At 38.8% G+C, this 27,190-nt stretch overlaps 1 protein-coding gene and 1 pseudogene across 7 annotated transcripts in view; both read right to left on the bottom strand.

The window, feature by feature from the left end:
- The window catches only part of PHACTR1 (phosphatase and actin regulator 1), a 695,847-nt gene that overhangs the window by 55,412 nt on the left and 613,245 nt on the right, over positions 1 to 27,190 (bottom strand). For all 7 annotated transcript variants that reach the window (XM_069092414.1, XM_069092412.1, XM_069092416.1 and 4 more), the window contains 2 exons: positions 20,541 to 20,788; positions 18,858 to 19,014 (listed from right to left, as the gene is read on the bottom strand). In XM_069092414.1, the coding sequence (XP_068948515.1) occupies positions 18,858 to 19,014; positions 20,541 to 20,788 (405 nt within the window). The remainder of the gene's footprint in view (positions 1 to 18,857; positions 19,015 to 20,540; positions 20,789 to 27,190) is intronic.
- On the bottom strand, positions 16,138 to 16,643 carry LOC138164521 (prothymosin alpha-like; annotated as a pseudogene).

The following is a 27,190-nucleotide window of genomic DNA, read 5'->3' as shown; positions in this document are numbered from 1 at the left end:
GTCTTCCTGACTTCAAGTCCAGTACTTTATCTACTATGCTTCTTAAGAGTATATTATCCAAGAATGATTTCAGAAAATCTGGAAAGATTTACTTAAACTTATGCAGAGTTAAGCGAACAGAACCAGGAGAACATTATACACAGTAACAGCAAAATTGTATAATAAACAACTATGAATAACTTAGCTACTCTCAACAATGCAATAATCTAAGAAAATCCCAAAGGACTCATGATGAAAAATGCTAACTGCCTCCAGAGAAAGAATTGATGAAATCTGAATGCAGACCAAAGCATGCTATTTCTCTCTCTCTCTCTCTCTCTCTCTCTCTCTCTTTCCTTCCTTCCTTCCTTCCTTCCTTCCTTCCTTCCTTCCTTCCTTCCTTCCTTCCTTCTGTTTTCTTCCACAAAATGACTAACATGGAAAAATGTTTTACACGATTGAGCATGTATATCAGATTGCTTACCATTTTGGGGAGGGGGAGTGGAGGGAGAAAGGGAGAGAATTTGGAACTCAAAATTAAAAAAACAACAACCCACCTGAATGTTAAAAATTGTTTTTACATGTAATTGGGGGCGGGGGGAGAAAATGTTATTTAAAAATAAAATAAAACATTTCTTTAAAAAAAGAATAATATTACCTGGGAAAATGAGTTCAAATGATTTGTCCATGGTCACACAGCTAGTGTGTGCCAAAGGCAAACGCTACATGCGTATACTTGTATGCACATATACATACTTGAACCTAGGTCTTCCTAACTCTAAGAACAGCCAGTGCATCACAGTGCCTCTAGAAAGAATTGTAGGTATATGATATTCCGATAGATAAAGTAATGAGAAGTTTAATAATCAGAGGATTGAATTTTTCAGTTAAACTCCTTTCCAATGCAGTTCCAATTTATTATCCATCTTTCTTCTCTGAGTTCTATTCCTGGCTCTCCAGACTTCCTTCTACCCCTCCACATCATAGCGGCCTTCTCACTCTGGAAGATACTTTGGCCCCCAGCATCCTATCCTGCACAGGAATCCCCCTCTTCTTAGCTTCCTTTTAATGTGTTGTCTTCCCTCAATTAGAACTTAAGCTCCTTAAAGACAGGATTGTGTTTCCATTTGCTTCTATTTATATTTTCAGTGCTTAGCCTGGCACAAAGTAAGTACTTGAGAAAGTTGACTTAAAGCTATTTTTAAATGATCAAGTCCCAACAATTAACATATAAAAATTTCAGGAACAAACTTCCCAATTTGGAAGCTTATTATTCCCCAGTGGATGACGTCCCCTATTTAAATTGTCTAAAAATTGTTTCTTGGTTAACCACATATGCAATTTTTATAGATGTTACCAACTCCTTGTATTATAATAAGTCAGAAAAATGTAAACATAAGACAGATCTAATGAATACTTCTTAGTAACATATTATGTGAGTTTAGAAACACATTCCCAATTAAAAAGAGAAGACATGTGAAAACACAGGCAAAACTACTACGTTGTAAATTTCTCAACTATAACCATCTAGGATCAAAATATTCAGCATGAAGATGCAGCATCAAGATGGGCAGGGATTATAGAAAAGCATACAGAGGTGAAATTAACAGAGAATTTGCTGGTCCAGAGGACCACGGCTTGCCCCGGAGATGGATGATCCTGGTAGAAATCATGGATAGCCTCTTTACTATTGCAATATGGATCAAGAGGATGGTTCTTAATGACCATGAGTGATTCATGCATGTTTCAATTTTATATCTCATCTAAGAGGCAGAATTGGTACAAAAAGCAATGTGGCTACAATGAATTTTCCCTTACTCAGTCTCCTGAGGAGATGGAGAGTTAGTACCTTCTCATACAGCTGAGAACAGTCCTTCGTCTCCAAGCTAATCCCAAGTCCTCTAACTTTTCTTCAGCAAACTCAAGAGGAGTAGCATGGTGTAGCTTGTGGAGACATTGTCTCTGGACCAGAAGAACTGGGTTCCTGTCCTGCCTCTGATACCTATCATCTGTACTACTCTGGGCAAGTCACAACCTAGAAGTAGGTGACTTTCCAAGCTGAAGAGAAGACACTTAACTGTATGGGTAGAGGGAGTTCTCTAAATCAGTGAAATCAGAGGTCCAGTCCAGATCCTATCCTTAATCTCTATTTTTATACATTTTTAGCTTGATTTTCTCTGACTTTCTCAGGTTTTTGACATCCTTTAAAGAAGTGGAGATGTCTTATTTCATATTATCCTTCCCACATTTAACCAGGATTGGATTATTGATCACATTTTCTGAAGACAGTCTAAGCTTTTCTCCCTCTAGGCTTTGGATTATTTCATTCTATTTGGAAGGGAATCTCCTTCACTTCATCTCCACCTGTTAAAACTGTGTTCACCCTTCAAGATACAGTACATGTGTGATATGCTCTAGACTTAAACTTTTCATGAGCCCTTTTTGAATTTAGGTAGCATTCATTGGTGTTGCATGAACTGAGGGCACTTGCAGTGCAAAGTGTGCATGTTTTGTGTTCAGAACCAAGGCTGCAGTGAAGTTGCACCATGCAACACGGGCAGGCGCTGCCAGAAACACCTCAGGTTCATTAGACATTTGATTTTTAATTAATTTTTGGTTGTTGCACATTAAGAAATCTTTAACTGTTGTCAGATTTTTCGAGATCCCATATGGGATCGTGGCCCACGTATCCAGCAGTGGGCAACCAGGATGGTAGAGGTCCTTGTGAGCCCATGAGAATTGTATGAAGGAATTGAGGATATTGGTCAACATTTGAAGCATAAGATATTCTTTGGCTGGAGCTGGATATGCTGATAGACCTTCTTTCTAATTTTGCCAAGGATAAAGCCAAACAAGGGTAGCTGCTGCTAACTCAGTCATAATCAAAAGGAAAGTGTGCCACTCAGAAACTCAATGGCATCTCCAAGTGGCAGGCAGCTCTATCCCTGCAAGAAGTTGTAAGATATGAAAACCTATAAAACATTGACCAAGACATGAGGAGAGAACCATTCTCTGTCTACATTAGCCCTGAATGGAGCTTGTGCCCTCAGAGAGCAGAATGCCACTTAAATAATTAGCCAATTCAAAAGTCTGTTTTTGCCCTGAAATACAAAACCCACTAAAGACTAATACTTATCTCTCAGCTGCTTGGTTTTTTTTTTTCCCATGAAGGACACTTAAAAAAAAAAACCTTTGTGAATTTTCAACACTGAGATTAATTCTCTTCCTACTGGGTGAAAGGGTACACTTATATGAAATTGCACTTACTGCATCTCTCAAAAATGTATGGGGTGGTGAGGCAGCTGGGCCTCAGAGAGAGGCTGGACTTCTGAAACACAGGACAAGCTGGGCCTTTGTTTCTGAGTATCAGCCTATAAGCTCCAAAGTAAAATAGCTCATGTGATGGACAGACGCCATGAGGCATCAGGTCATGGTCTAGGCTGCCACAGGTCAGACTTCAGTAGAGGAGAACACAGGACCTGGGCTTGCACAGCTCTCAGTAGAGTAGTTCCTCTATGAGAGGGAAGAAGTGAAGTTAAGATATGTTCATGAGACACATGTTTATTTCATAGATATGATATAGGCTTAAATGCCAGAATCTCTATTTGGGTGATTTGGGAGTTGTGTTATGACCTTGTATAGCAGCATGGAATAGTGGATAGAGAATCATTATTACAGCCAGGGAAGACCTGGGTTTAAATCCTCCTTCTAACACATATTTGCTATGTGACCTTAAAAAAGTCACTTAAACCTTAGTGCTTGCAGGTGACTCTGGGAATTACAGCGTAATTACTGAGCTACATTGGGAGAGGAAGGTTTTTGCACCAGGAGTCTCCATACCAGTGAAATCACAGGTAGAACCAAAAAAATTAAAACCCTACCCCCAAAATGCATCACACGGTATCTCATCCCACTCCAATCAGTTCATCTAGACAGCTACCTAACTTTTTTTTTAGAGCAAGAACATCTCCATCTAATACCCTGTCAGTCAAACAGTAATGTATCCATTGCTCTCATCAGCATCTTTAAGGAGATGTCAGCCTAGGCCAAATCATCTCCTTGAAGAATGTGATTATCTTTTATTACCTTATATTCTACTGTGCATCCAGTTTCAGAGAGATGTCCCATGATATGAGAGTGGCTCAGTTATCCAAAGAGAGCAGGTATTTATTATGCAAATACCACAGGTTTGCTCCAAATGCCTTAATTCTGCTCACACTTCAGTCTATTTCAGTTTGTTCCTTTCGTACAGCTGTCTATTTAAACCGAGGGCTTGGTTTCTGATTTAAATTTCATTTCTTTTTGGCCTTAAAGTCTAGAAAAAAATCTTTTAAGCTGAAGTTGGGTTATTACCATTCATTCCTCATGGACACAAAGATTATTCAATGAATTTGCATATTATTTGCATCTGGCCTTGTTCAACCTCTCCCTAGTGGGAAGTGACCTTTGCATACTAAAAGACTATCAGACATAGAGAGCTGTAAGTGGCCAAGAAAGCTGAAAAGCTATTCTAAAATATTGTGAGAACTTGTTTATTTTTCTAATAATAATAATATTTACATAGAGTTTACAATACACCAAGCAGTGTGTTAAATGCTTTAAAATTACTATTTCATTTGAGCCTCACAACAACCCTGAGAGGTAGGTATTATCATCATCACCCTCGTTTTACAGATGAGGACACTGAGGCAAACAGGGTTAAGTGACTCGCTCAGGGTCACACAGCTAGTAAGTGTCTGAGGCTGGACTTAAATTCAGGTCTTCCTGAATCCATGCTTGGTACTACTGCAGCAGCTTAGCTGTTCCATGCACAGTGATTCAATGTGATATGCACAGGGGAGGCCCTAAAGTGTTTGAACTGAATTTATAGAATTATATGCTGTTCAACTGAGCAGCTGCATTGTGGAAAGCATTCTGGTGTCAGAAACATTTAGGATGGAGTCCCAGCTTTACTTCTTACTAGCTGTGTGTCCTTGGCCTCTCTGGCCTCAGCTACCTTATTTGTAAACTGAGAATAATGATAATATCACTGTCTACCCCCCAAGATTGTCAAAAGGACCAAATTTATATATATGAACACACATATGTGTGCATGTGCATATATGTATGTATATATGCATATGTACACACTTGTACATACACATATATGGTGGGCAACCAGGTGGTTCAGTGAATAGTGTGTCAGTCCTGGAGTTAGGGGGACCCAAGTTCAAATCCTTCCTCAGACACTTCCTAGCTAACTGGCCCTGGGCAAGTCACTTAACCCTGTCTGCCTCAGTTCCTCATCTGTAAAATGAGCTGGAGAAGGAAATGGCAAACCACTCCAGGATCTTTGCAAAAAAAACCCCAAATGGGGTGGTGAAGAGTCAGACATTACTGAAACAACTAAACAACAACAAATATATACATATATGTGCAGACCTGTAATTATAACATAATTAAATATATGTACACGTATACTTACACACACATACATAGTGCTGAAAGGACAAGATTTTATATTTATAAATCTCTATATAACATATATGTATATAGACACACCCATACATATTATTGAAAGGACTGAAAATTTATATTTACACATGTATATGCACAATACAATACATATATAGATATAGCTCCATGCCATTACCTATATGTATATGTACCCATATAAACTTTTGAAAGGACCGAATTATATATACATATGTATACATACATAATATGACTATATATGTATATATTACACATATACATATGTATTACTGAAAGTAGCAAAATTTTATATTTCTCTATATGCACACACATGCATACATATATGTAAATGCTATATGTCGATAGCATTACATACACATGAATATACACATTATTGACAGGACCAAATTATATATGTATGTATATATACACACATGTAATTATGTATCTCTGTATAACTATGCAATACATATGCTTATAGATTTATATAGAATTACAATTCATAGATGTAATTTTCTATATACATATAATTACATATATGTGTATGTACACACATACATAAAACAACATTTTGTAACTGTATAAATGTGAGTTGTAGCTATTTCCATTTGAGGGCAAAGTTCTTCAACTCGCAGGGCTCAAATGACTCTTCTTACATGGGACACCTCCAGCTGCCCCGCTGTGACTAGGAGTCAACTGGCACTGAAGTATATCTCTCACCAAGCAAAAACATCCCCTGCTGTAGTGTCTGATCAATAGTCAATGCTTCTGTACTACCAGAAGGTCATGCCTGGGCTTTCAGTCCTTGGTCTTGTATTGGGCTACAACGTAGCAAGGGTAAAGTCAAGCTTGAAGTACTCTACAAAAATCGCATCTCTTCAATTGGATGGGACTTCAGAGGCTAATGTGTGTACGCGAATGACAATCGTCTTTATAACACACCTGGCAAATGGTCACCTGGACTTTGCTTGAAGACTTTCAGTAAAGAGAGTCCCTTCAGGAGCAGTTCATTCCACTTATGAACAGCTCTAATTATTAGGAGTTCTTCCCTACATCAAGCTGAAATCTGTCTCTCTGCATCTTCTGTTCACTGTTCCTGGTTCAGCCTTCTTCGGACCTCACTGCTCTGTATTCTGCTTGTCTAATGAACTATATCCCAGTGTGAACTACTTCATAGCACATAACAAGAGGATCAGAGCAGCCCTTTAGTAACTTAATGAACTGATTTATCAGAAGGAAGAAAAGCATAATGGAATTTGTGGGGATGAGCAGACTATTATCATATATCTGTGTCCCCTGCCTCCACTCGCATATACACATAAACACAATTGAAGGACCTCTCTCAGGGGTAGGATTACATGATAGATGTAGTTTTATGTGCAATCACCTTTTTTTGTTATTATACTATGTTATGGAAATGCTTGTTTTATTCCATAAATTAAAACTAAAATTAAAAAAAGAATGTAAGCTCCTTGAGGGGAGGTACCATTTTGACTTTTTCTTTTGCATTTCCATTTCTGAGCACAGTGCTTGACACATAATAGAGACTTAATAGATGCTGTTGTTTAGTTTAAAAAAAAAGAAAAGAGAAGAGAAAGGAGGAGAAAAAATAAAGAGAAAGGATTTGGATACCATGTCAAAGGAGATGTCCAATTTTTTTTTTTTATTAAGCATCCATGAAATGATTCAGTTTCCAATTTGGCAAACATTCATTAGATGCTTCACTATGGGCAAAGAACTGTTCTAGGTGCTAGGTATATGAAGATGAAAAATTCTCAGTCTTTCCCCTCAGGGAGTTTAACTTCAATTAGGGGAAAAATGACAGGTCAACTGAAGAATACTGTACAAATTATAGTGTGATGAGGCCAAACGAGATAAAGAGTGTACTAAGAAAATTGGAAGAAATATTTTAATTAAAGGGAGGCTTAAAGTCCATGAAAGCTTTATGGAAAAATTGGCCACTGGGATAAGCCTTGTAGGAAAAGAATGATTTTAGTTGGATCAAGGAGATGTGTAGCATCATGGATAAAGGTCTGGTCATTCAGTAAGTAATACCTGACCTTGAATCCTGCCTTAAATGCATAAGAGCTGTGTGAACCTGGGCAAGACACTGACTCTTTCTGAGCCTGCATTTCCTTACCTATAAAATGGGGCTGATGATGTCATAACCTCAAAGAAGTTTGGGGTTTAAATAAGATGGCAAAAGCAAATTACTATAGAAGTGTTTGCTATCATTATTATAAGAAGGGAGTGCATTTCAGGCTTGGGGATGGATGAATATGCAAGGAGGATGGATATGGCATGTCATTGCATAATAGGTGATGCATTTTTTTGTTGAAGCTATGGATTCCCGCTATTCAAAGGTCATGGTTCCCCAAACCTTGTCCTCTGACATTTAGGAAGAAAGAAAATTGGGGGCTTCCTGCACTGTAACTTTCAATTATCCAAACATTATTTTGAAAAGTCACACGTATGCATTCTAAGAAACACCTGAATGATGTCTGAAGCTTAATCATGGCTACCCAATCAAAGACTGACACACAGTATTTAATCATTCTTTATAGGAGTATGGTGTTCTTGTCTCAAAGATCAAGCCAAAAAACCTGATGATAATAGTCAAAATAGATTTGGATCCTACAGGGATTTGTTTCAAAATGCACTATACAAGCAGATTTTTATGTGAAAATGTTTCTTAAAAAAACAAAACAAAACCAACCCACATTGGATGGATTCCTTACTGGTCTATGCAGTATTATCAATAATATCCCTGAATACACAGCAAGCATGATAAAGAACAGTTCTGTAGCTCTCCTTAATATTATCCCAAGTAGTTTCAACAAAATCTGTATCTTTCTTTAATTAACTGGTAGAAGTGTCATCTGGAGACCTAGTAATTCTGAGTTTGCCCATGGCAACATGTGGGATGGCAGCAGAAAGGAGGGAAAGACCCCGGAGATGGGTGGCTAACAAAACTAGCAAGCCTGTCCTGGTACCCAAAATCAATCAGAAAATGAACAAAAAGAAGAGACTCAATCCCTAAAACCGATTTAGGTAGTTAACAGCTTCTCCTGAGGGATATTTTTAGATTTTTTGAGACACAGAGGCTGTGTCTATTTGCAGCTCAGGTGGGTGCTTGATAAATCAATGGGCAGCAATGACAAATGCTTTTCCTTCTGGGTGGGGAATGTCTAATGCTTCTGTGAAATGGTTGGGATGGGAAGGAATTCCAGACTGATAGGGCATGTTTCTCAGTCAGGAGAGTGCCTCCTGCCCCTCATTCCAAAGCTTCACTTAGAATCAAAAGGTTCTTAGAAGCTGAGAGGGTTCCAAACAGGGTTTTATTTACCTTCCCTACCTTTCCTTCTCTGTCAAATGATGAAACCCATAGGAGGTATTAGGCAGCACTGGGTAAAATGTTCCCATAAACAGGATCAGATATTTTCTGGACAGGAAGAAGAGGTAGAACTCAGCCTCTCTCTAAGTGACATCACTCAGGTTACCACTAGTCATTAGAAACCCCACTCCTAGAAGTCTTACAGAATGGTTTGATATCACTGGGGACTCTGCCCAGTTGTCTAACCCTGTCAATCCATCAGAGCCCCATGTTGGAAAGTGGAGTTGTTGGGAGATAATATCAATGACTGACTAGGTAAGTAAAAGGCAGAGTTCTTGTGTACTTTAAAAAAGAATAATTGATTTTGGAAATATGATTTAAAATGGATGGGTCTAAGTGGGTTGAGGGAAACCTGCTGCCCCAAGGCCAAACATGGCCCTCTAGGTCCTCAAGTATGGCCCTTTGACTGAATCCAAACTTCACAGAACAAATCCCCTTAATAAAAAGATTTGTTCTGTAAAACTTGGCAGCACCCAAGGACCTAGAAGGCCACATGTGGCCTCAAGGCCACAGATTCCCCACCCCTGGAAGCCATGAAGGTAGGAGTTTGATTGGGTTCATTAAGAAAAATAGCAAACCTCCTGGGTAAATGAAGAATGTTAGAATCATCACTACCTAGAGGGGTGACAATGATTATGAACTTTTAAAAGTTGATTCTTTTCTCTAGTAGCCTGAAAAGCCCTGTGAGAGTATAGAGGACAAACAACTTTGGAGACTGTAGAGTAGTCCCAGAGGACCTTGGGACTTACAAGACCTACATGCTTCCCTTGGCTTATGCTTTTGGGAATGCAATGTCCTAGGGCTTGTCATGACATGAACAGCAAAGGAGAATAACCTCTGTATTGAACACAACAGTATGGAGCAGGAAGAATGAACTGACCACTCGCTGTGCCAATCACAGCCTCCCCTCAGTGATGGCAGACAGCTCCTCCCTAACTCACCGACTTACTGGAAGCTTCTCTTTTTACTTGACAGTCTTGACAAGTTACTGAAAGAAGGTGAAAAGTGTCATCCCAATGATACCATGAGAAAGGCTTCCTGTGGGAAAAATTCCTTTTGCTTCTCTGTTTGAGCACTGGGGCTTATTCTGCAGATAATCTCCCCCACCTTTCACCTGTCAGCTTTTGCATTGCATCCCCCCCACCTTTGCGATCATCATGGGAGCCCTACAGATCTGCACCCTTCAATGCCATCAAGGGTCTCCCTGAAGGCAGGACAAATGGCTACATTCTTTTCATTGTGTTGAGATTTCCAGAGTTGCTTCAGATGGCAGAGAACAACCCTGAAGCTTCAGAAATGCACAGTGTGCATAGAAGACTTACATTTCTCTTGGTTCCTTTCCATGATACAGAAGCAAAACATTTTGTGCACAGTAATTCCCAGTCAGCTCAACACATGAACCTACAGAGACTTGAGATCAAATAGTTTGTTCTTATAAATCTTAGAGACCAAAGAGTCTAGGCTTTTATAGATGGACAGCACTCAAATCTGGGGGGCACTGGATACAAAGAAAGATTGTCTTCCCTCCCCTTCGTTTCCTTCTCATAAATATAGCATGCTGGTGAAATGCCGATGTATCATGGTGATAGATACTATATTCAGACAGAACATATGCTTCTGTCTACAGAACCTGGCTAGACCATCTTTTATTTCTCAACTTTGTTCTTGATTTATACTTTTGTTTGTGTGGCTACAAGTACTGACTTAATCTTCATTTTGGGAGAAAATGTCCTAAAACTTCCCCTTTTTGGGGGAAGGGGGAGACTGATATGCTATTTTATTGGCATGGGGAACTACCAGTAAGTATATTTCCTCCATGACTGCTGCTTAGCACCTACTCTCAGTCGATAGTCTTTGAGGACTCCTAGAGGCATTAAAAAGTTAGGTGACTTGGGGTGTTTAGGTGGTGTAGTGAATAGAGCACCGGCCCTAAAGTCAGAAGGACCTGAGTTCAAATCTGGCCTCAGACACTTAACACTTACTAGCCGTGTGACCTTGGGAAAGTTGCTTAACCCCAACTATCCTCCAAAAAGCAAAAAAAAAAAGCTAGGTGACTTGTCCAGAGTCACACAGCCAATGTATATCAGAAACTGAACATGAAGCTGATCTTCCTTGACTTTAAGACCTATTCTATTCTGTAGTGCCAAATTCAAATAGAAACAGATCCCTCTGAGCACTTGTGAGTTTTTCATGCCCCATGCCCCATAGAGATGGGCTGTATCTATCACGCACACTTTCTCCACATGAAAATCATTAAATACACCTCCCTCAGCCCCCAAAAATTGAAATGAGAATCTGATCCATCTACACTATTTCCCACTGCTATACAAAATAACTGTTTTGAATCCTTATTGAATGGTCACTGTCTAACCAAGGTGACCTTACTAGAGGACAGACACAGATGCACCATGTTGGGAAAGTGAGCAAAATTCTAACAAAGCAAAATTACTGGTCAGCACACCTGGGCTGACAGTCATGTTTTGACCGTGCCCACCATCTGTCCAACCCCTGAGAATCTGTGGATTACTCTGCTTTATTTCTTTTTGTCTGATATGGAGAACAAGGCAGGAGAATAGATACCAGAGCACACCTTCACGGGACCAAATGGTATTACTCCATTTTGGTCACAGAACCTATAGCACCATGGGAATCCTTGGATCTCTGCTGGTGTATGAAACTGGTGTATGGAGTCAATGAATGAATGAATGAAATGAAATGAAAAAAATGAATGAAAAAGCTTTCATTTAGCACCAAATAACTGTGTTAAATTCTGGAAATACAGAGTAAAGTGAAAATGGTGTTTGTTTTCAAAGAGCTTACATTCTAAGAGGGGACTATGTAACACATGGATGTTTTCAGCTGGAGGACACATGGAAAGTCCACTTAAGACTCTTTACTTTTCCTCCTTTGTTTCAGGTTCCATATTAATCAGGAGTTCTGGTTATATTTTTTGGGTGGCATCCTGTGAAGTCTGAGTAGGATGAATGTGCAGGCACAGTAAAGAAAGTGTTTATGTGCTAAGATGCTGCTACAAAACCAGAAATAGCTTCAGGTGCATGGGCCTTAGCACAGTGTTGTCGTTGTTGCTTAGTAATTTTTCAGTCTTGTATGACTCTTTGTGATCCCCATTTGGGGTTTTCTTGACAAAGACGCTGGAGTGGTTTACCATGTCCTTCTCCAGCTCATTGTATAGATGAAGAAACTGAAACAAATGGGATTAAGTGACTTGCCCAGAGTCACAGAGCTTGTAAATGTCTGAGGCCAGATTTGAACTCAGGAAGATCCTAGGCATGGCCCTCCATCCACTTAAGTCATCTGAGTGTAGTACTTGGTGACTAATTAATGCTTTTCCATTAGTTCATTCATTCATTTGCAAATCTGCTTCTGGGTTTTATGGCCTCTACTTCCAGTTGGTGAAAGGAGAGGAATATGTGTGTGGGTCTAGACTTAAATCCTGCCTCTGACACTTGCTAGTCACTTAACTTGGAATCCCAGAAGACTTCTTAGAGTTCTAAGTTTTGGATAGGTGGCAATCTGTGTCTCTGCCAAGTGCCACTTGGTGGCTCTCCATGGGACTGGGAGTTAGGGGGATAATATTCCCCCTACCCTGGGAAGGTTCTGGTATAGGTGACTAGCTGGGAGAAGTTAGACCAATTTACATTGTATAAATATAAGCAGGTTGAGACAAATAGGGAGAACAAAGGCAGCTTGGCAGCAGAGTGGGTAGAGGCTTTGGAATCAGGAAGAACAGAGTTCGAATCCTGCATCAGACATTTCCTAGCTATATAAGCTTCATCTGTGGGCTCAGATTTAGTTTCATCATCTGTTGAATGGGGATAATAATAGCGTCTGTCTCATTATGGTTGTTAGGATTGAAGGAGATCATACATGTGAATTGTTTTTCCAACCTTAACATGCTATGTAAGTATTACTTACTATTTTTGAAACCAGTAATGTAAAGTATAAGGTAAAATACTTGGAAAATATTTTGTCACTTATTTCCACATTAGGAAAAATTTCATAGTTATAGGCAGTATAAACTAAATACTAATCCTGTCCCATCTCCTTCCTAAAAAAACTCAGACAGCTACTGCTTGAGACTGGAAGAGAGGTTCTTAAACATTTTTTTTATGCTACTTTCCCAGGGGCTTTTAGAATCTCCTAATTGCCCCTATTTTATTGCCTCAAACCGAGAACTGGGAAACACCTTAACTTAAAAAGGCCAAGGTCTCCCACTGCATCCTGGGTCATTTTCAGTCATCCTGATCTATATTGAGCCATTGGATCCAGATGATTCTGGAGGAGAAAGTGAGGCTGGTGACTTTGCACAGCCCTACCTCACTTAAATCCAATTCACATGCATGTTGTCATGGCATCACTTCCCTGATGCTATGGTCCTCTTTGAGAATGGACAGACAACAACAATAACCACTTCCCTGCTTGCCACCAATGATGTCCTAAATATTTGGTTAGGGGTGGTGGGAGAGAGGGGCATGACTGTAAAGGGGGAAAGGAGAGAGGAAAAAGATCTTCAGAAAGTCTGAAGCATTTGTAGGCAATAGCAGCAGAAGCAGCAGCCCAGGAGTCTCCATAGTGCCCGCTCCAGGAACGAAGGCATCAAGGTTGTGACTCTGCAATTTCCTCATGTCCTCCAATTTGGGAATCACCACTCTAGAAACACATCTAAACAACTCTCGAGTACAGTGATGGGTGTGGCACCTAAGTTTCCATCTTTCCTCTATAGCTTTCCTAATGTCCAGCTGACATTTTATTCCTCTAATAGAAACTTTCTTCTCCTTTGTTCCTGTTCACCTGTCTATCACACTTCTCCTCCTCCCCCCTCATTGTTTGTCCTATATTCTACCTACATTCCTTTTTATGGAAGGGCTACTTCTGAAAGCTCTTGACCCATCCAATGATATACCTCCTTTAAAGCAGTCCCAATATTAATCCTTACTTCATTGGTTAACCCCAACTTCTCTTGAGATAGAATTCTTCTCAAAGTTCTGGTATCCTCCTGTCAAGAATGCTTGTAAACTCTCATAGTTTGAAACCATTTGGTTCAGTTAACTTTTTGTTGAGTTCCTCCACCTTGCACACCTGAGGGCTTGGTGAGAGAATGCAGGAATGGGAAGGAAAGACTAACTATGACCGCTTTCTATTTACTTTCTTGTTGTCTACAAAGGTCCAATTTCATTTTGAATGTCTTTTTCTTCACAGGGATGAAATCTTAACCTCGGAATGGTAAGGAAGAAATGTTTTATTGATATCAGCTACCAGCTAGCCTAAGTGTAAGAGTTAGTCCAAATGACTTTCTTCTTAGTTCATCGCAAGATTTGAATACACCTTGTCATTTGTGATATTTAGTTTTTCTAGTCACATTTATTTATTTATTCTTGGTAGACTGGGTCTCCTTATCTTACATAGGTTGGAAATGCAACAACCTACTGGGTTTCTGACCTAAGATGGTTCTTCCCTTCCTAGGCAGCCTAGTAGTCTGCTGGTCCTTGGGGCACACCATACTGGTGTCACATTTAGTTGATTCTCAATTGGCTTCAGGGTACTGCAGCTCAGAACTCCTGAGCTCCAGGGATCCACCAGCCTCAGTCTCCCCAGTAGCAGGTATTACAGATGTGTGCTGCCATGCCTGGTCCTCCTGATCTTAGCAGGACAGAGACTACAATATATGGATATTGCAAACAATACAAAGGAAAGATGATTTTTGAATAACCCATATCAACCCATAACTCTCAGACTGGAAGATTCAGAATAGCATGCATTCCTGAGCTTTCCTTAGAAATCCTCATATTTCTAGGCTAATATTAAATCAAGTACTTCCTCTCAAATCCCATGGGGCTCCTTCCAACCCAGCTTGAAAAGGACAAAAAAAAGGAAAGAGATGGGTATCAGAGAGGGCAAATCATTTGGTCTTGGAGGTAAGGTTATGCCTCCTTGACACATCAAAATATGGCATGCCCCAGGGGACAACCATATTATTAAAGAAAGAGAAGTTCTACTTAAGTATCCTAAAATAACTCAGTCTACTATACTGATGGAAGAGTGTGTTACCTGCCCATCCTTTGATAAAACAAAATCACAGAATCTCAGAGTTGGAAGGGACATCAAAGGCTACCTACTCCAACTTCTCCCTGAGCAGGAATCTCTTCTGTAACATATATCTTCACTGGAAGGCCTCTATTGAGGAAAATTTCTGACTTCCATTCCACTTTTGGATAGATCTAATCCCTAGGATATTTTTCCTTATATCAAACTTTAATCTTCTTCTTTAAATCTTCTTGTCCAGAGTTTGGCCCTCTGGGACAAAATAAAACAAGACTAGTCCCTCTTCCAAATAACATCCCTTCAAATATTTGAAAACAATTAACTAATTTTTAGGCTAAAGGACTTCAATTCCTTCAGTAGATACACTTATCTTTATTGTTTTTTTTTAGTTTGTCCTCTAGCCTGTCAATATTCTTCCAAAAATGTGCCCAGAAAGGAACTAAAATATGTGGATTTAATTTAACCAGGGCAGGTCACCTCATGATTATCATCTACATTGTTCTAGACAAAACATCTTTTAATGTCACAAAGTTCATAATAGTTTTTTTTCCTTTTTAAAGCTCAGTAAAATACCTGCTATGTTTCACAATACATCAAAGAAACAAAACTAACATTTAAAATAACACAGAGCAAGAAATCTCAAATAGCAACTTCGTATATAAAAAAGAATAAAGTGAAAAATGGCAAAGAAGAAAAAAAATCCTCTTATTTCTGGCCTTCCAACTATCAAATAACAATTCAATTACTTATTTTATAGCTAAATATAGATACAAACACAAAAGTTACTGGAATGCTTGGAATAAGGTTGTGTTTTGTCGTAGTTTTTTTTTTTTTTAGCAAGATTTTCCCCCTCCTTTGAGATTGTTAGGAATATGATAACACAATTAAAATCAGAAACAGGATAGAGAACATATCAAAGGCTACTTAGTCATCCCAAATCATGGAAAAATGATTGACCACCCTTAAAATATACACAAAAACATAAAATCTAAATCTAAATACAAACATTTTTCTTTAAAGAGCTTTTAAGAAAACCAGGGCTTTAGAAGTTTTAGGCTTTTCCCCCCCTCTTTTTGTTGCTAATTCTCATTGTGGTTGGTAATCATTAGGACTGTGTTCTCTGTTTGGGTTACAACACCCAGTAGGCCTGGGCTCTCTATTTGAGGGTAACTATGTTTAGATTCTGAGATAGGAAGTTAAGGATTAATAGGACATTGCAGTCTTTTCTGTCTCCCTTTAAAAAAAAATTACTCCCCATCCCAACTCCAATGTCTAGTTATCTTATTGGTGTTCTGCCTTTTGATTTCAACAGCCTCTCCCTCCCCATCTTCAGCTGGTTATTTGCTTATAGTTTCTTGGCTTCCACATCCTCATCTCCGTCCTCTTCCTCACCATTTTTTTCTTTTTGGAGAGGGGAAGGTAGGGCAACTGGGGTCAAGTGACTTGCCCAAGGACACACGACTGATTTTTGTGTTAAGTGTCTGAGGCTGGATTTGAACCCAGGTCCTCCTGACTCTAGAGCTGATGCTCCACTCACTGCACCACCTAGCCGCCCCAATCACAATTTTTTTTCTTAATCCTCTTCATCTTCCTCGTCTACCTCATTGTCAGCCTCCTCTTCTCCATTTTTCTCATTAGTGTTACCATTAATTGGTTTATCTCTGTCATTCTCAATCTCCTTGATGATTTCTTTCCTCTCCTTTAGGGGCTTGGTAGAGATCTCAGAGCTGGTGTCCATGGCTATGTCTGACATATTTTTTTTTTTAAAGCAATTGGGGTTAAGTAACTTGCTCAAGGTTACACGGCCAGTTATTTCTGGGTGTGGTGCTGAGTATCTGAGCCTAGATTTGATCCAGGTCATCCCAACACTGGAGCTGGTGCTCTTACTCGCTGAGCCACCTGGCCCCCCCTAAGCAATTGGGGTTAAGTAACTTGCTCAAGGTTACACGGCCAGGTGTTTCTGGGTGGGTGCTAAGTGTCTGAGCCCGGATACGATCCCCCAGGTCATCCCAACACTGGAGGTGGTGCTCTTACTCGCTGTGCTACCTGGCCGCCCCTTATGTCTGACATATTAAGGAAGGAAGTAGGAAGAGAGTGAAAATTTTTAAAAGGGGGTTAGTCTGGATGCCGAAGAGCACAAATGCAAAAGACTCTCAGCATGGGCAATGAAGCAGTTCCAGGCCCAGACACAGAAGCAGGAGGAGGAAATGGTGAGAAGCAGGAGCGTCAGAACAGACAGCAGGCAACTATGGCCACACCTGGAGTGGTAGATGTCCAGTGTAGACAGCAGCGGGGGAACCATGCAAAGACAGCCTTTGAGATCAGCCAGCAGCAGGCCAAATTAGTTTGTCAGGCTGTTATATTGCCTTATTTACTCACACTGCGTTTGGAGTCTATGAGTATTTCTCAAGTCTCCACAGGAACTCTTTTCTAGCCATGACATCTCCTCTATCTTGTATGCAAGGAGCTTATTTTTGGAACCCAAATGTAGGACTTCCTATTTGTTCCTATTAATTTTCACCTTATTAGATTTGGTCCATTGTTTTATCCTGGTCAGATATTTGAGGATCCTGACTCTGTCAGGACATTGTTAGTTATCTCTCCCAAGTCTGTGTCATCTGCATGGCATCCAGACCTTCATCCAAGCCATTAAAAAATGCCGAATAGCACTAGACAGCTCTCGGAGGTGCTTCTCCAGAGACCTCTCTCCTGGTTACCAATGGGCATTTAGTTTGGAATTCTCAATGGGGTAACATGTACCTAGCCCAATGGATTCCAACCCTTTTGAATATGAAGATCTCTTTGTAGCACAAAATAATTGCACAGATCTATTCTATAGAACCCATATAATAGCAGTAATACTGATTTCACTTAACTAAGACATTACATAATGACAAAATGATGATGTTTGATATGTATAGTTATTCATACAGCTCTTACACAATAATCTTTGGCTCTCTCAGGGGTCCATGTCCTACAGCTTAGGAATCCCTGATCCAGCTCACGTCTTTCCACCTTGTCCCAAGGGTAATGGGAAAGACTTTGCCAAATGCTTTATGGACATAGGTAAACTCATGTCAACATAAGTTTTCTGGTCTATTAATTTAGTTTTTCTGAAATGACTTGTTCTTGATAAAGTCACACTAGTTTTCAGTGATTTCTGCTTTCCTTTGATGCATATGAATTATTTGTTTAATAATGTGTTCTAGAATTTTGCAAGGAATTAAAGTTAAACTCAGTGATATAGTTTGTAGCTTGTTAGCATTATGAAACAGAAAAAAATCTGTACCTTATACACACAGTATAAAAACCTGCATTTTATACATCAAAATGCAGATTTATTTGATATAGTTTGTATTGATATGATGTATATCAATAGGTAGAGATATATTTTGCATATTTGTGTATATGCAAACACATATATGTATACATATATGTATGTATCAGTATATATCTACATGTCAGCATATATCTAAATATATAGGTCAGTATATATCTATATTTAAAAGATCTCTTACACTGAAAGAGCCATGTTAGATTGAGATATGCAGTGTCTTTTAGAGTGGATGTTCTGTATTACATGTTACTACATTCACCAAAGATGCTTTTTTATTTAATTACATTGGTAAGCAAACACAAAAACAACAAAACATGGTTCCACACATATATGTGAGTATGCAACACTCTTTGACAATGCTGACTTTGCTACAGTTGGTTATTCTACTCACTGAGCATCCTTAGGGAAGCTACCTGTACAATAAATGGCTATTCAAGTAAGGAAGATGAGACAATTGGTTCAGGATAGCAATTGCCATTGCCCTCCCCATGGGTGGATTTGAAGTCATATCTCTGCAATGGAAATTCTTCTGCTGTCATGGATATGACTGACTTACCCCATGTCCAGAAAAATAAAACTCTCCTCTATGGTCCCACTGAAAAATAAGAAAGGGCTGGCCAACATCCCTACCTGGTAAGCTTGGTACCGATCTGCTGCCTCAGTTCCAGTCTCTCCTCATCAGTCTGCCTGGGCAAAATGTTTTTCTCTTCTAGTTCTCGCTTGGAGGGCCTGTTGCTGAGCTTGATCGCCAAGGAATCCTTTCGGCACACCTTCATAGCCAGAGAACCTGGAAGAAGACAAAAAAGAGAACATTTACCTCCACAAATACCTGTATTTTCTTCCAAAACCCAACAGTTGCATGATAATATTGGAAAGAAATAGCCATAAAGAGTTTTAGCTTCAGCTGAAATGCAGATTTATTGAGTTCAATCAAGCTGGTATTCACTGAAATGTTGTGGATGACAGAAACGTGAGGCATGATCCCTGCTTTCAGGAAACTTACAATTTATAGAGAGTGACATAACTAATGTTATATCAATTATAAATGAAATATAATCAATAACAATTCAAGGACAATGGTGTGCTAAAGAGTGTGGTAGTGACACTAAGCAGAATATGGGCTTAGCAAAGGGAGAGGTTAGTGTGGGCTTTGGTAGCTGGAGAAACCTTCATTGCCTTATGTGAGTCTTCAAAGGATGGGCACAGGCAGTGGAGAAAATGGCATGAGTAAAATTACAGGAATGAAAATGAACACATTATGTTCAGGTAGCTGTGCAGATGTTGGCCTCACTTGATTAGAGAATCAATAAAGTGGGCAGACAAGTGGGATTTAGGTGATGGAGTACCTCCATAACGAGGGAATGGTCTCTGATAGCAGTTTACTTTTTAAGAATTAGTGCAAACAACTTCTCAGAGGGTACTTGGCACAATGGATAGAGGCATGGATTTGGAGCCAGCACTTCTGGGTTCGAATCCTGACTCAGATAATCAGTAGTCTGTGTAGCCACAGTTAGGTTACTTAATCTTTCAGAGTATTAATTCACTATTTACTTTGTAAGATTGTTGTGAAAGAATTGCTTTGCAAACTCTGAAAGCTCAACCTAAATGAGATATTATTGGTAACCATAGGAAGCCAATGATATTCTATTTCTTGGGATACAATAGGCTCTATATGACTAGGGGTCTGATTTTTCATTTTGTGGATTGCTAATACCACTGGATCACTGGTTCTTCCCTCAACTTGCCTTTTGACTATCACTAATACTCCTATTAGAGATCCTTCAATCATGTTGTTCTCGCCTCAAATGACATAGTTCTGTTAGTTATCAGTAGTTTGGTTAAATGGTTTGGAGGGAAAGAAAATTGAAGCTATTGGTTAGCAAAAGGTTTGAGAATTTTTTGCATTTTCTGTCTCCTCTTTCTCCCCTATTTTATCTCAAATTAGCAGAACTATAGCTCATGCTACATTCAAATGAGTGCCATTTTAAGATGGATTTATTATTCAGGCCTAGAATGATGGATTTTGAACTTTTCTCTCCTTTCTCAGCACATTTCAAGACACCTAAATAGGAAATTTAAATTCTGGTCTCCCAAGGTTGTTGGTGCCTGAATGAAAATGAATAATTACATACACAACAGTTAGCATTAATTACTGAGCATTCTCTGTGACTAAAAAAAAATTATGGTGACACAGTCAGCCCCTTTAAGGAGAAGATGAAGAATGGTTTCATTTTGGATTTTCCTTATACTTTAAGGAAACAACAGAAAAAAATTATTTGGGGAAGGGGGATCTGGTGAACAGTTCAGACGTACTAGTGTATAATGAGCTGTCATCATCTTCATCTTCATCCTCATCCTCCTCTTCCCTTGTGTACAGGCAGGAGGAATCTTCATAATCAGATTCATGAGGCACATTTTCTTTATTGTCATCACATTCAATCACAACAGTTGGCACTTGTCTTAGGTCTGGAAGGCCCATGGGTCCTGTTTTTGTGACACCATCACCTGCATGTAAGCTAGAACTGTGGTAGGAAGAAGAACAGGGCACTCGCTGGTCAGAACTAGAAGGGAAAAAGAAAGTAAGAATTAATTCAGCCATATTCAGCATGTGTCTCAGAACTTCCCAGTTTTAAAAAAAGTAAATAACTGCATGTTAGTCATTCCACATTAAGAAATTAAAGTACAATTAATATTTAGAAATTCATATTTCTGGGGCAGCTAGGTGGTATAGTAGATAGAGTTCAGGAGGATCTGAGTTCAAATCTAGCCTCAGACACTTGACACTTACTAGCTGTGTGGCCCTGGACAAGTCACTTAACCTTGAATGCCTCACAAAAAAAGAAAGAAAAGAAAAAGAAATTAATATTTTCAGGCTAGAAAAGCCAAAGATTGGTCAGGTAATTGAAACCACTTTTGTAGCATACTATTATGCAATAGACATTTTTTAAACACTTGCTGTGTTTGAACACTGTGCTAAGCTGTTCCTAGAACTTTTTTTTTTATTGTTCCAGACATATGATTTAAATACGGTAGGGAGCTCTTTAGGGAAGAAACTCCTTCTACCAAGGTGATATGACTCCTGCTCTGTAACTAAGAAACTAAATGATGTGCTCAGGATCAAAGGGCCATTAATGGCTATTATGCATTAAAGGTGGGACTTGAAGTCAGGTCATTTTGATTCAAAGGCCAGCTCTCTGTTGGTGAGAATAAAATAGTCCCAACATTCAAAGAGATTACATTCTATATATGATATGTATGCAAATAGGTAACTACTTTAGGATGGCAATGTGGCCTTGCTGGACGGTCTGAATGGTCTGAAAACAGCTACTTTTTTTTTTTTTAGCAACAATAGTAACTCTGCAACTATTTCTGATTATTCTTATCTCCAAATGACAAATAGGCATATATCATTATTTGCTTTGGGCAGGTAAGTGGTGCAGCGGAGAGAGTGCCAGGCCTAGAGTCAGGAAGACTCCTCTTCCTGAGTTCAAATTCAGCTTCAGATACTTACTAGCTGTGTGACCCTGGGCAAGTCACTTAACCTTATTTGTCTCAGTTGCCTCATCTGTAAAATGAACGGGAGAAGGAAACGGCAAACCACTCCAATGTCTTTGCCAAGAAAATCCCAAAGAGGGTCATAGAGAGTTAGACATGACTGATAAATGACTGGGCAGCAACAACATTATTTGTTTTCTACTAGATTCATAACCATTCAAATGGTTAATTTGCCAGTATATTGCTTAGAGATCATATGTTAGATGTCCACTTCGTTATATTTCATCTTCCTACCTCTTTTGCAAAGTAATACATAAACTGAGGTAAGGGAATGAGGGACACATTGTGATACCAGATAGTAGCTGGAGAGTTCTGCGTTGTGTAATGGCGAAGAGGGCGGGAACAGGTGACTGGAGATCCTGGTACAAGTCAACAGCAGGAGGAAAGCTAAGGATGTTCTAGGATCCAACCTATCCTTTCTAAGTTACCATCTTTTATCTTTCAGGTGTCCATCAGGGGCACCAGGTGAGGACAATATTTTTGGTTGAATGAAGAGTGGGGAAGATGCAAAGGGGATCATTTTGGATTTCTCTCTTAAAGCAGAATCCACTCAGACAAAGCAGTTAAATTCTTAGTAAGGTTCAGGGAATAGTCAGATTGATTTCTGAAGTTCCATATTTCCTATATGATCACAAGCTGAGCAGTTTAGGATTCTTTTGTAACAGGTCCTATATAAAACCCAGCAATGAAACATATAGCTAACTGCCATATTTCTGTAGATTAACCCCCCCAAATGCATTCTTAATTTTTTAACCTTATGATCAAAAATTTTAATTTAAATAAATTTCTACTTCATATATATATATATATATATATATATATATAATATGACAATTTGGACCAGTTTCCATCATATTTTGGCAATTTAAAAACAAGCAACCTAGTATCAAGCAGTCAAAATGTTAAAGAAAAGGGTAGCTTACAGTTTTATTTTTGGACAAAAAGATATATGCATATGTAAATAGATATATGTGTATATATACACATGTGTATACACACGTACACACATGTGTACACGTGCACACATACATACAGATGTTTATAAATATACCCATATTTTAAAGGCCTGCTTCTCTTTGGTTACATCAACTCTAATTTCAAGCCACTGAATACAGACTTTTTTAAGAATAATTTATTTCTTCAAGATCTATAATGCTGTCATTACCCATCTCTGTCCATTTCTTCTCAATTACATCATGAATGTCATTTATCAAATATTCTTGAACAAAGATTTTGCCCTTCACTGATACTGGGGGTACAGCAAATTTGATTTTTTTTATTAAAGGGGCCATCCACTTCTTAAAGAGACCTAGGCCTATTCATTGAATGAGTATTGCCTCACTCAAAGTGAGAACCTGAAAAGGGCTTAGCTTAAAAGGGCTAAGGTCTCCCAGTACATTCTGAGCCATCTCCAGTCATCCTGATGAATATCTGGCCAGTGGACCCAGATGGCTCTGGTGAAGAAAGTCAGACTGGTGACCTTGCACAACCCTTCCTCACTCAAATCAAAGTCAGCTGCAAGTTATGGTGTCATGGTCCTCTTTGAGAACAAAGGACAAACCACACATTTTTTCGTTCTAAGAATTTTGATTATTCTTATATTTTGTGCTGTTGCTGCTGCTGCTGCATGTGTTTATTTTATTTGTTGCTTTTCACTTCTCTTTTTCATTTTCTTCTATTCCATTTCTTCTATTGGTCCTTGACTTAGTCTGATTCTACTTTCTATTTATATGAATTTTTTTTCAATAAGTTTTACGATCTCATTTGGAAAATTATTTTTTAACCCTTTTCCCTGATTTAGTGACATCAGGCAGATATCCACAATAGTCTGTTGTTAATGAACAGATTCTGCAGGGCAGGACCACAGGCAAGGAATCATTATCTAACTAGGTGTCCTTTACAGTCAACAGAGAGATTCAGGATAGAGTGCAGTCACCTTAGGACCCTGCACTCTCAGGTGGTACTTGCTGGCTACTGATGTAGCACTGATGATTTCTGAGATGTCTTGTCTTAGTCCTGGGCGCCCCTATCCTCACTTCAGGTATTTTTGAAATTGAGAGATTTTTGAAAATAAGAAGTCAATTCATCTGAAGATAGAATGTATCTTGCCTACACAAGTACACATGATTAATGAGGAAGTGAACAGTCAAGATATATATTGTATTTCTAACAAATTTTACTTTAAACCACTTTATCCAAAAAATAATTTTTTGATGTGTTAGGAAAAATTTCATTGTGCATTAATGCATGGTGGCTTCCTTTAAAACTTTCAATTATCTTATAACTTAATGATATGCCTTAATTTTGTTCAATTCAGTTAACTTTCTTCCTTTGTAAATGAATGTTTTAATTATTATCTGTAGTTCCTTAAGCAAATAACTATTCACATTCTCTGTCTGTCTGTCTGTCTGTCTCCTCCTCCTCTTTCTCCTCCTTTTCTTTTTCTCTCTTATCTCACTCAAGTTAGAAGCACAGTGGTCATTCATGGGCTAATCTCACTGCAGATCAGTGCAGAAACTTAATATTGATTTGTTATTTCTGACCTGGGCTGGTTCACCCTTGCTTAGGCAGCCTAGTGGGCCTCCTGTTTCTAGAAGCCATATTTATATTGACACTACAGTTAATGTGGACCCCCCAATTGGCTTAGCCCACTGCAGCTTAGCTCTCCTGAGCTCAATAGATTTGGCCTTCTTAGTAGGAGAGTTTTCAGAAGTGAGCCATTAAACTTGGTTACAAATAACTTTTTGGTGACAAATAAATCACTTAACTGGGCAGCTAGGTGGAACAGTGGATAGAGTTCCAGGTCTGGAGTCAGGAAGACTCATTTTCCTGAGTTCAGATTCAGCCTTAGACAATTCCTAGCTGTGTGACCCTGGGCAAGTCACTTAACCTTGTTTGCCTCGGTTTCCTCATCTGTAAAATAAGCTAGAGAAGGAAATGGCAAACCAATCTAGTATCCTTGCCAAGAAAACCCCAAAAGTGGTCATGAAGATTTGGACATGACTGAAAAATGACCACCAGGATTAACAACATATTGTTTAGTCACTATACAGTACTGACCTCTAATACAAATGAATTTAAATAAAACAAAATTTTAAAAAACCCAATGACTAGGTGAGCTTATGTCATTCTCTTTTCTAAATTTGTCAATCAGGGTAGCTAGGTGGCACAGCGAATGGACCACCAGCCCTGGAGTCAGGAGGACCTGAGTTCAAATCTGACCTCAGACACTTAACACTAGCCATGTGACCTTGGGCAAGTCACTTAACCCCAATTGCCTGCCAAAAAAAAATCTGTTAATCTTTATTAAATACTGGAATGTCAAGGAGACCCATATTCCATGGAATTTAACATATAGCAAGAAAATGAATGCATAGAAGTTGGCCTTCAGGGTGACAAAGAACAAAACGTCTAAAAAGCAGCTTAAGAGGCAAGTCAGATTTCCATTATATTGGGTGTTCAGTCTGACAAATGTCAATACTAATTGCATCTTAATTGTCTAGAGCAGAATATTAGGACTGTATATGAAGGTGATTAAAAAGAAAAAAAAGATAGGCTCTCTACTCTTATCATGCCTCTGGTTGAATTAAAGGATGAAGCATACAAAGGCACAAAACTGGAGATTAGGAAACTGTTATGAATGACACATGGATAGAAGATTTTCTTGGCTGTCAATAATAGTCTGTTGGGAAATAATTAGAAATGAGGTTTGTGAAACTGGGGCACAGGATCATGTCCCTGAGGACTAGATAGAGGAGTTTTGATCTGGCATGAAAAGAAACAGGAAAGCCTCATAAATTCCTAATTGGTTCCTAACAGGAGGGTGGAAAGAACTATGTTTCCAGAGTCAGAAGGCCTTGGTTCAAATCCTATCTCTGATGCTTATGGCCTATATGTATTTGGCAAGTCACTTATCATTTATGGGTCTCAGTTTCCTCAACTGTAAAATGAGGGTGTTGGACTAGATGACCATGAGGTCCCTTTAGTTCTGCAGTTATGATCCTATGATCCTAGGCCTTTGTAGAATTTGTAGAGGGGTAGAAGAGAAAGATAGAAACTCTGGCAGTGATGTATTGGTGAGATGATGAGAGGCTGATTTAGGATGCTGACAAGGGAAACAGAAGGGGAGACATTATGCAGAAAAACCAGAAAGACTTTTTGATGAGTTGAATTTGAGGGAGAGAAAGAAATTAAATATGGTTCTAATGTGTTCAATCTGGAGGACTTGGAGAATAGTGCCTTTTTCTCCCTTTTTCTAAAATAATAAAAATATACCTTATGATTGCTTTTTATTTTTTAATATTTTCCCCAATTACATATGAAACAATTTTTAACATTAATTTAGAAAAACTTTTGAGTTCTGAATTTTCTCCTTCCCTCCCTCACCTCCTCTCTTCCCAAGGTGGTAAACAAATTTGATATAGGCTTTTTATGTGCAATTTATAATTGCTTTTTACAGCATTTTTGTCACTGCCAGTTTAAGCCCTTGCTTGCAATAGATAGCTGTGGATAAGAATAGAGATCCTTTTACCCAATCTGTAGTCATTGGATTTTTCCAAAGAAACAAAAAAGGATAATTGAGGCAATGCTCTAGAACTCAGTGAAAGGATCATTTTCTATAAACTGAGCTCTACTTTGAAGTTGACTGGGCCAGATTCAATCTAAAAATTGTATGGGGAGGAAGGAAACAGATCTATATCCAAATTTCCAAGCTAGCCAGTCCATATCACAGAAAACTTTTAAATGTTATAATCTCTTTTTCCCTCCTTTCAGGCCAGGATTAGGTTCTGCTACCATGCCTCTGTGATCGTATTTTGTTAGCCAGACAACAATGGGTACAGATTATTCTAACTATGGCATCCTAAGGGCATTCACTGGAATATCTAAATGAGAATCATAGAGAGGATTAGGGTTTTATATTAGCTGACAGAAATCTGACCTGCTGAGTTTACGTCTAGCTGAATTTTGAATCTAGTAAGAGATAACATTTACAGACATGGCCAACATGTTAGTTTGTTTTGCTTGACTCTATTTATTATAAGGGAGCATTTCTATTTAGGAGAGGGAGTTAGTGGGTAGTGATAAAGAAGAGAAAATAAAAGAAATCAAGAATACCAATAAAACATGAAAACATACACAGAAGAAAGTATTCTGAAGAGGATCTAGAAAAATGGTGATTCAGGGGTGGCGCAGTGAATAGAGCACCTGCCCTGGAGTCAGGAGGACCTGAGTTCAAATCTGGTCTCAGATACTTAACAATTACTAGCCATGTGACCTTGGGCAAGTCACTTAACCCCAATTTCCCCTTCCCCCCCAAAAAAGCAAAAAAAAAAATAGAAAGAAAAATGGTGATTCTGTTATTACAATGTTTAATTTGACACACACTGAAAAACCAGCAACTAGGTAAC

This window comes from Petaurus breviceps, unplaced genomic scaffold (genome assembly GCF_028583685.1).
Source record: "Petaurus breviceps papuanus isolate PSGF00001 unplaced genomic scaffold, PetGlider_PUasm1.0 190, whole genome shotgun sequence".
Taxonomy (NCBI): Eukaryota; Metazoa; Chordata; class Mammalia; order Diprotodontia; family Petauridae; genus Petaurus; species Petaurus breviceps.
The sequence above is the reverse complement of the archived record's forward strand: the minus strand, read 5'-3'. Positions and strand labels throughout refer to the sequence as shown.